The following is a 10,582-nucleotide window of genomic DNA, read 5'->3' as shown; positions in this document are numbered from 1 at the left end:
GCCCTCCAGTGCCTGCTCCCTCAGGGTTGGGGAGTCTCACTGGCTTTTAATGCAATTGGGATGAGAGGTGGTTCCTAAACTACAATCTGAAGCTTTTTTCCCTTCATATTTTTCATTTTCCTCCCTTTTCTCTCCAAGAAGCTCAAGATTATGTACATGTTCTTCTACCCTCACAAACAACTCCATGAGGTAGGAGAGGCTGAGATGGGGCGAGTGGTTCAGTGTCACCCATGAGCTACATGGCAGAGCCAGGAAACACTGGTTTCCAGGCAGATGCATGGCTGAAACGAGTTCTTCCTAGAGCAGTTTTCGGCTTGGTATTCTGACATTTGCAAAATGCATCCCATGCCTCTCACTTCTCCAGAGTGACTTTCCTTCCATCTGCCACCACCTCTGGCACACACAAGGCTTTTCCTCAGTTGCTCAAGCGTAATTTCTGTCACCTCAGGATGCTGGGAACTTAAGTTCTTAAAAGACGCTTGTTTCAGCAGTGGCTGGCAGGCACGATGGCTACTTTTTCCACCTTCGGAGGCAGTTCCTGGGATCACATGGCGAGAATTGCCTGTGGGAAATCTTCAAGCAGGACCTGAACGCATCTAGCTGGCCACAGGGAGCTGGATTAAGTGGGCTTTCTGTAAATCTTTAGCAAAACTAAAGTACTTCACATTACATGTCTGGTGTCCCAAATACTCACCAAGTATCCCTGTTCATCTCTTTTTTTATTTAAAAAACCCTTAGTCAGAAGACTGGTACGCTTTCCAATCCAGCCCAAGGTTGCAAAGACGCTTTTATTATCTTTTTTTCCACAACAGAGAAATACAAAGCAATTTTTTATTTATTTTTCCTTCTTTCCCCCATTTCATTTCAAAACAATGCAAATGGCGTTTGGCAGCGAGGCAAACGTTGCCTCCTCTCACCAGTCCCGGATTCCACAATGCAAGACTTTTCTTTGAAGGGAAGGGGTGGGAGGGAGAGACCCTTTAAAAAAACTTTTTTAAAAATTCCTTTTTTCAGTTATAAGGTAATGATAATAACTAAGGATCTAGCTAGATGTGGCCTGGGCTTCTTTATATAGAAAAAAGTTGTTAACATTATGCATAAGAGTCCTATTTACACAGTTATTAACATGCGGATCAAAAAAAGAGAGGCTACAATATTGAATATCATACAACAATTCAAAACCGACTGAAAAGGGAACAAGGTTTTGTTTTTTTTTAAAAAGGAAAAGATCAAATCAAATACAAACAGTAAAAGAAACAACTGATAAAAAACAAAATTATATATTTTTAAGGCTTAAAAAGTTTATCTTAAAAAAAAGTAGTTCGTTTTTGTTTTCTAATGCAACTGAAGGGTACATAATATAGAGGTGGTTTTTAAGTCTTGTTGTTTGGGGAAGCTTTGTGGCCCCTTTACCTTGCACTTTGAGAGAAACTGCCAAGAGAACTTGGTTTGAGGGAGGTGCAGCACCACCTCAGAAAGCTACTTTCTCTTTTGGTGATGGGCTCCGGGGGCGAGAGCAGTTGGCATCAGGCCACAGTCTCTTCACAGCTATCCAAGGAGCCACAGAAGACCTTAAGAGCCAGAGAGGGTGCCATCCTGTTGGCGCTTTGAGCCGTTCTTCTTTATAGCACCCAGGAGGCCATGGCCTCTCCTCAGCCACTGGGGTGGCCACAGAGAGATGACCGGTTGACTCATGGCAGTGGGGGTGGAGAGAGAGCTGGAGCTGAAGCAGTCGGGGACACACGTAGCATCTGGTAAAACTGGAAATGGCCAAAACATAGCAAGTGAAACTGAAGTCCCATTTGACAGGCTCCCCCCCCCCCCGCATCAAGGGAAACTGCAATGTTGTCCTCTGCTTCCAATCTTGGGTAGCAAATCTAGTGTAGCAATAAAGCTTTAAAAGGCGTTTTTCCCATTTGACAGGAATTGGAGGAAAACAGCCTTGCAGGAGATAAGAGTCGCAGAGGATCACACCACACTTTCTGTGTTTCTGTGTTTCGCAGATTTTCTGAACCCCATGGACCCTTCCCCACAATCAATGGGGCTTCCAGAGACTACTTGCTCAGAGTTTTTTTGCGGGGGGTATTCTAGGAGGTGCTCAGTCCTCTGGGGTCACTAGGAAGCTGACCCCTCTCAAGGCAACAGAACGTGGCTTTGCAAGCAAATGAGCCCTTGGGGACCCCAGAATTCTCTGGAATACTGGTGTGGATTTTTTTAAAAACCTCTCTAATCCCCCTAGATCTTGGTGCAAGGGGATCAAACCCCCTCAAACGACAGCAACTGGAGAAGGATGACAATTCCACCTATTCTGCAAGTATGTGCCTGCTATGGCCATGTTAAAATGAAAATTGGAATGAGCAACTTGCTTATGTTTCATTTCTGGGGCTAGGGAGGAACCTGTGCCCCCCCCCACCAATGCTGTGGGCACACCCTGGGAGAACCATAGGTTCTTCCAGCCCTGCCAACCAGTGCTGGAGACATCCTTGGAGAGGTTGCAAGGTGGTGCCTTGAGCAGTCTTGAAGGGTAGGGCAGCCAGGATCAAGACCCACCCCCCACCTGTCTTCTGCCCCAAAACACCCTTGGGGCTTCGCTTCTGCCAGCTGACAGCCCTCTGCAAAGATGGGAGAAATGGACTGGCACATCTTACTGTGGGTGAGCCGAATGGCAGCATTACCCAGGAGCAGGTCAATGCCCACCTTTCCTCCCTGCAGAAGAGACCCAGCCCCCCCCTCCTTTCCATACAATGAGAGCAGGGCTGAAGGCTACTCATACACAAGGATGGCACTGCAGGTGGGCAGGCTTTTGCATGGTGTCTCAAGATTAAGGTGATGGGCAGACAAAGCCTTGTGTACTTCTGAATGGGCATAACACTGCCAGTCTCTTGCCATCTTCCCCCCTGCTACAGTGTGTCTCCCAACCATATTCCGAAGGTGCCTCCTCATCTATTTCTAGCACAACCCCCCACTCCCTTCCACCTCCTAGCCAAAGGTGTGTCAAACCCCATAGCCTCTGTGCATTGATGTAATCCTTTGCACCAACACTGGTGCAATGGGTCCTGACCGTGTGATGTTGCAGCATGAGACTCCTCACCTCCCACTGTGCCCACCCTAGCCAAAGGCCACTCCTGGGGTGCCCGCCCTGCCCCCCCCCAGCGATAACCTCACGCTGCCCCATTTTTGGCCAAGGCTGTAGTGGCTCCAGAGAAGAGTCCAGAAGGGGGTCGGCTGCCCGTTATCTGCATTGCAAATTCCTGGCCCGTTGGGTGACAATTTTCCTATGCGAAATTAAAGTGGAACAAGGATTTTGGAGGAGAGAGAAGCTGGGGATCCAAAATGAAAGAAGGGGGGCCTGTGACTGGGGCAGAGGCTCTGTTACAGGGAAGGGAGAGGTGTGGACGTCTTCAAAGTGCTCTGGGATTGTCTTTGGCTGCCACCAACATGGAACGAAAAATCTCTTTCCCCTCCCCAGTCTCCCTGGCTGCCAACAGGGCTCCATCCAGTCTCTCTCTCTCTGTCCTGACTGGTGGCGCAAGAGGATCACCCCATGGCAGGAGGGGCGCTGCGGAGCAGGGACCGTGGGTTGTTTGACCGTGATGCCAAGGTGTCCTTGTCTTTTGCTCCCCGCTTCTGGGATTCAAGAGGGGGTGGCTGCATGGGAGCGGGGCCAGCCAGGGGGTGGAGGCTGCTCCCCGAGATTCAGATGAGCGAGATTCGGACAGGGATACTGGGAGACTCCGTCCTTTGAGGAGAGTGTTGACTCACTAGATGTTCAACCACCGTGTGTTTTGACATGTGCTTCATCAAATAGGTCTCCTGGAGAGGGAGAAAGGGAAGGTCAGGTTTCGGGGAAGCAGGAAGAGGCTGCCCATTCCCAACCTAGGATGACATAGATTCATTTCAGGATGTCTGGGACCTCCCTTCACCTCCACTATGACCTCCTCCCACAGCATGCTTCGGGGTTGATTGGGGACCAGCCTGATCTACGGAGGGGATCTCCTGGCCCGCCACCGTTTCCCACAGGGCAGCTAGGGGAGAAACACCTCCACCCCACAATCACCAAGCAGGAAACTATAGTAAGCTGTGCACCCACACCCCACAATATCCCAACTCGAATATTGTCCTGACAACTATGGAACCTGGATGGCTTTCATAGAGGATTGGACCAATTCAAGGAGGACATGAAGCTATTGATGGCTACTCTGACGCATTTTCCTCCTCACAACAACTCTGCGAGCTGGATTAGGCCTAGAGCGGCCAACTGACCTCCCCTGGCCACCCCCAGTAGACTTCATGCCCAGTGCGTGGGGGGATTTGAACTCATGTCTCTCTCTTGCTCTCCCCACCCGCTTTGCTTCCTGCCCAGACAACGGCCCCTGCTACTCACTGAAGTGTAGGCCCGCCCACACATGCTGCAGCAGTAGGCCTTGGCGTGCTTGATTGCGTGTGCCGAGAGGTGGATCTGGAGCGAGGCAGAGTCCGAGTAGGCCCGGTAGCAGTTCGGACACTTGTAGGGCTTGTCCTTGTTGTGTTGCCGTTGGTGAGACTGGGTGGGAAAAGGGCAGGAAGGAACAGGAGATTGACATGGCAGCCCTCAGAAGTCCTGGGGGTGGGGTGGGGAAGACCCTTAAACAAAAAGCCACCTCGCCGCCAACCAAGGTACCCCCTTGCAACTCTGAAGACCCAAGTCCTTCTACACTACTACTTTCACTGAGATCTCTGCAAAATCTTTTATCAAGCCCTCCTTGCTAAATCTGCAGCAGGGCAGTCAGATGAGACTTGCACCCTTTCACTCAGCTCAGATCAAGATGCCAACCTTGCGAAGTTGCTTAGGCCGAGAGATACCAGCTGGCTCCCAAGGTCACACCCAGTGAGTTTCATGGCTGAGAGGGAGGAGGGATTTGAACCTGAGTCCGGCACTCTAACCACTACACCACATGGGTTCTGTGCTGCAGCGAACAAAAAAATCACCAGGAACTGACCCCAGGCATTTTGTCATTTTCCTCTGGAGGTTGTGACATGACTGCAACTTTTAAAATGTTGATGCCAATTTCATTTTACTCTGTGCTACATACATACATAAAGCTATTACCTGCCTTTCACTCCAAGGTCCCAAAGCAGGTAATAATGTTCACTTGCTATTATCTTCAGCAATTAAGTGGAACCTCCGTCTTTAGAGGCAATATACCTTTGAACCTCAGAAACCGCAGGACAGACAAGAGGTCTCCTCCCCTCTTTCTGGGCCAAGCTTTTGAGCACCCAAAAGTATCTGGCTTTCTGCTCTTGGAAGCAGAGGACTAGGCTAGATCAGCAGACCATCAAGACCATTTTTTTTGGTGCTTGCAGCATAAGATACATAAATATTCTGCATAGGAAAACCACAGTCCCGTCTTGCCACACAGGGCACCCTATAAATGCACCCCAATTATCTCTGACCCTCAAATGCTTTAACCCACTCTGGGACTTCCAATTCGCTTCCCTGGCACATGCCACCCGAATTCCCAACCGACTGACCTGGAGGTTCGAGAGCTGTGTGAATGCCTTTTCACATCCGGCGTGAGGGCACTTGTAGGGTCTGTCTCCGGTGTGAATTCTGAAAGGCAGCGAGAGAGAAAGCTGAGGTGTTTTCCGCCTCTCCTCCATTGCTTCACTTACCTGACTCAGTTCAAAAACCGCCTCCCGCAAAATATCTCACAGCGATTTCACATTAGGAAATGGTGAAATTAGTGGTTGCAAATCAGGACGCTTTTGAAAGGTACGGGCCACCATCTTGATTCAAAATGGCACCTCGATCCTAGGGTACTGTCCTGTCCTAACACATAGTGAAGAGACAACTTTCCAAAATATGTAGTAGATACATAAAACAATTCCATGTCTACAGACATATTTAAAACTGTTTCGTATATGTTAAAATCCCACCCTAACCAAGTTCAAGAACTGCTGGTTTAATCTATCAAGTAGGAAACAAATCCTGAAAAATGTGCACCATTATGTGACAATTCATTCTGACGTTGCTGGTCAAAGAAGGTCAATGAGGACTAGGGGCTTGCTTTTTTACTTAACCTTGTTCTTGTTAACGAAAAGGGGGATTTCCAGTTTCTGAATTTCAGGCGGCCATCTTTGCTTCCCGTGCTCACCCAAAATGGCAACCCAGTCGACTGATCCCAGCGAGCATAAGCAGGTCCCTTACCTGGTGTGTTGCTGGAGGTGGGAAAGTTGGCGGAAGGATTTCTCGCAGTAGGAGCAGTGATAGGGCTTGACGCCCAGGTGGATGCGCAAATGCTGCGCCAGGTAGGAGGCGTTGGCGAAGGACTTGGAGCAGTGGGGGCACTTGTGGGGCTTGGCCTCTGTGTGGGACTTGGAGTGGATCTGCATCTCCGACTTGGTGAAGAAAGTGAGGGGGCAGACTTTACACCTGGAGACGGTCAAGGACAAGAAGGTGGAGGGGGAGGCGTTTCAAAGACACAATTCTGCATCAAAACATAATCACGACCATCATTTATTTCTTTACTTGATATCTTCAATGTCCTGCAGTGCAGCAGCTTGGACAGGATAACCCTTGGCATCCTCTCCAACTCTGCCATTCCATGATTCTATACAGTGGTACCTTAGATTAAGAACTTAATTCGTTCTGAAGGTCCGTTCTTAACCTGAAACTGTTCTTAACCTGAAGCACCACTTTAGCTAATGGGGCCTCCCGCTGCCGCTGCGCCACTGGAGCACAATTTCTGTTCTCGTCCTGAAGCAAAGTTCTTAACCTGAGGTAATATTTCGGGCTTAGCGCAGCCTGTAATCTGAAGCGTATGTAACCTGAAGCGTCTGTAACCCGAGGTACCACTGTATATAGATATCCTGCCTTTCTCCCAAGTTGGGATTCATGGCAGCTTCCAGCGTCACAAAACATCATTATAAAATAGAAATTATTTTTTTAAAAAAACCCAGTTAAAAAACATCCATTAAAATACGCCAAAACACATTTAGAACCAGGAATAGAAATGTAAGCTGCCCTGACAGCAGCCTAGTGGCCAGCATCACCTGCTCCTTGGTTTCTAAAGGTCTGTCTGAGCAGGAAAGTCTTGGCTCATTAGTTCACTGTAGCCTACTCTGACTGGCAGTAGCTCCCTAGCAAGCACATCCAGCAAGTTGCTGCTTTTGTGTACAGCTTTTGGACTTCTCTGAGGCATTTCCTCTCCATACCATGGGTGGGAAGCTATTTCCAGCTCCATGGGTCAGACCATCATCAGGATTGGTCAAATTTGAGAGGTCAGCCGCCCATCTGTCAATAATGCAGCATCCTTACTGCATCGCATGACTGAAAAGTGGCTGGCCCCACCCACCCAAAGCCCATTGGTGGGAGTGTCTCCTCCTGCTCACTGATTGGTCCATAGAGCTCAGTATTATGGACTCTGACTGAAAGCAGCTCTCCAGGCTTTTTTCCAGGCAGGGGGCATTCCCAGCCCTCCCTGGAGATGCCATTGCGGGTTGAACCCGGGGCCTTGTGCACACAAAGCAGCTGCTCTGCCGCTGAGCTGTACCCATTCTCCTATCTTGAGTTTAAACTGGCATAGTCCAAGAACAGTGACCCTCTTCCTGACATAATTTTTATTTGATTTTACAAGTATAAAATTGTAAAAAAAATAACCTAACACATACCCACAATTAAGAGATTCACCCGAATCTTTGACTTCCCACCTTCCCCTCCAGGGGTTCTGTTATTAAAACTTTTCCACTGCGTCTTTTTCTGTACTCCATTTTTTAAAATAACTTCATTACCTCCACAATACCCGTTACATTACAAGTGTTATTGCAATCCTGCTAACGTTTTCATCTGCTTACAGTGGTCTCCAAGATAAATTATACATTTCCCCCATTCCTTATTAAAGTTTTGGTCTTCTTGGTTCCTGAGCTTTCCGGTCTTAAACCTGTTCATCCTTTGTATGCCATTCCAACATCAATCTGTACATTTTTGACAGTAATTTTATATTGTTTGCTAACAGATCGTGTTGAAACCTTGAGATTTCATAACTGAAAACCCCCCTTTTTATCCTTTTTGAAGATATCATTGACCCTATTTCTGTACACAGAATCATAGAGTTGAAAGGGACCCCCAAGAGCCATCTAGTCCAACCCCCCCCCCCGCTATGCTAAGGGGCCTGAGGTCTCCCCACCCCACTCCCCCACCCACGCTGGCGGCAGAGTGTTAACCCCTTCCCTCCCACGCACCTGTACGTCTTCCCCTCTTTGCCGATGTCGCCCGAAGCCAAGATGGGGTAGGGCACCACCAGGACCGGGGGCCCCGTGGGGTTCTCCGCCTTGATCTTCTTGCGGCCGCGCTCCGCCTTGGGTGCTCCCCCCAGCAGGCTGTGACCCTGAATGGTCTTGATGGAGTCCAAGAGTGGGGGGCTGGTGATCCCTGAGATGAGGGTGGGCGAAGAGGCAATGAGACGGCTCTGTGTGGTGGAAGTGGGGGTGGAGGGGGTGCTGGTGCCCGTCCCAGCGCTGGATTCCGAGGTGCTGACGGCCGTGGCGCGGGACCCCAGCCCCAAACCTGGAAGACAGAAGCCAGGGGTGGAGGGAGAGGACAGCTTAAGACAAGCCCCAGAACATGCCAGGAAGGCTGAGGGGGAAGGTCTTTGGCAACAGCTCAGAGTAGTAGTGGTTCATAAGCATTTGCCAGCACCGAATGTGGAGGCAGAGCGTAGCAATTGTGACTGGCAGCCACCCATGGCCCTCTCCTCCGTGGATTTGTCTCTTGTGAAACCGTCCAGGTTAGTGGCCATCGCTCCCTCCTGTGGGAGGGAGTTCCGTAGTTTAACTACGCCCTGTGTGGAAAAAGTCCTTTCTTTTCTCTGTTCTGAATCTTCCAACATTCAGATTCACCGGATGTTCACACGTTCTGGTCTTAGGAGAGAGCCGTCTCCTCTGACAGGTAAGGCACAAGCTTGAGCTTCTGAATACAGCATGATTGCATCTTACACAAAACACCGGAACAGCCCCCCATGGCTAGCAGGTGGCAGGGAGAGAGAGAAAGAGAACATCCAGCACTCCCAGAACCAGTGCCCCCAGCTTAAAGCTCTTATTAATTAATTAATTAATTAATTAATTAAATTTTCAAATTTACAAACAATCATCAAGCAAGCAAACAAACAAACAAAAATCCATAAATTCCGATGGACTTCCCCCCTCCCCTTTGTGGGTCCTTATCTTAACTTTTTTTCCCTCCTGCATCTTCTCTGTTAATCCGATTCTATTAAATCTCCATTACAACCACAGTCCAACGTTTAACTACAAGTGTCATTCCAATCCTACTAATTATTTTAATTGTTTATAGTGATTGTTAAGGTAAATTATATATATTTCCCATTCCTTATTAAAAATTTGGTCTTCCTGATTCCAGAATAATAATAATAATAATAATAATAATAATAATAATAATAATAATGATAATAATAATCCGCCCATCTGGCTGGGTTTCCCCAGCCACTCTGGGCGGCTCCCAACAGAATATGAAAAACACGATAAAACATCGAACATTAAAAACTTCCCTAAACAGGGCTGCCTTCAGATGTCTTTTAAAAACCAGATAGTTTTTATTTCCTTGACAACTGATGGGAGGGCATTCCACATGGCAGATGCCACTACTGAGAAGGCCCTCTCCCTTTGAAGCTCTCTGCCTTGCTTGCATTTATCTTGCAGGATTTCAACCAGCTGGCCCTCAACCATGTATGGTTGAAATTGTGCAAGTTAAATGGGAATAAGATGTGGTCACGCCGTGTGTGTGTACACATTACATCACAAGCTGCTCAAAAAGCACACACTTGTTCTGGGCTTGCAGAAAATTCACTGCCTAGACATAGTCCCAGTTTGGGACTGCCCCCTCTTCCCGGTGCCTGTTTGCCCCCGGCTTACCTGTGACGGTGCTGGTGGCTGGGCGAGCGTGCAGGGCCACGTCGGGCTGGGGGACCGCCTGAGGGTGCAACCCGGGGACCTGCTGCAGCTTGGGGATAGACATGATGGACTGGCTCCCCTCAGCAGGTGAGGGGGGCACCAGCAGAGGCTGCTGGGAAGACACGGAAGTCGGGGGCAGGTGTGGGGGCCGGATCTTCTCTGCCATGAGCTGCTCCTTGATCTTGTTGATGAGAACTAGATTGTCCAGCTGAAGGGGGAAGAAGAACAAAAAGGTTATCAAGCAGCAAAGGGAGGAGCGTGCACTTTTCTTGTGGACAAAGGTGTGGGCAAGAAGGTTAGGGCAAGTATGTAGAAGGGCTGCAGCTCAGTGGTTAGAGCACCTGCTTTGCATGCAAAAGGCCTCATTTTCAATCTCGGCATCTCGAACCACAAGGAGTAAGTGTAGACAATAGGGATGAGGAAGAAATTCAGTTTGGGCTTTAATGCAGATCTACCTAATTTGCACTTCTTTTTAAACATCTTTATTGAAAGTTCAAAAAGTACATAATTGTATGTGCACTAAACATGGTGAGACGTAAATAAAAGAGAGAGAAAGAAACAGACCCCGTGTGCCCAATTTTCACTTCTTGAAACAACATGTGGGCTGAAATACAGGGACTCCTTTGAAATTCCCATT

At 48.5% G+C, this 10,582-nt stretch overlaps 1 protein-coding gene across 9 annotated transcripts in view; it reads right to left on the bottom strand.

Moving 5' to 3' along the window:
- Positions 1–769: 769 nt before the first annotated feature.
- The window catches only part of ZNF362 (zinc finger protein 362), a 29,696-nt gene continuing 19,883 nt past the window's right edge, over positions 770–10,582 (bottom strand). For all 9 annotated transcript variants that reach the window (XM_083628781.1, XM_083628783.1, XM_083628777.1 and 6 more), the window contains exons 3-8: positions 9,907–10,153; positions 8,221–8,545; positions 6,188–6,412; positions 5,512–5,590; positions 4,385–4,543; positions 770–3,813 (exon numbers count right to left, since the gene is read on the bottom strand). In XM_083628781.1, coding sequence (XP_083484907.1) covers positions 3,697–3,813; positions 4,385–4,543; positions 5,512–5,590; positions 6,188–6,412; positions 8,221–8,545; positions 9,907–10,153 — 1,152 coding nt within the window. In that variant the 3' untranslated portion in view covers positions 770–3,696. The remainder of the gene's footprint in view (positions 3,814–4,384; positions 4,544–5,511; positions 5,591–6,187; positions 6,413–8,220; positions 8,546–9,906; positions 10,154–10,582) is intronic.

Source organism: Podarcis filfolensis (genome assembly GCF_964270895.1).
Source record: "Podarcis filfolensis genome assembly, chromosome: 8".
Lineage (NCBI taxonomy): Eukaryota > Metazoa > Chordata > Lepidosauria > Squamata > Lacertidae > Podarcis > Podarcis filfolensis.
Note: the sequence above shows the minus strand (reverse complement) of the source record. Positions and strands in the feature narration are given on the sequence as shown.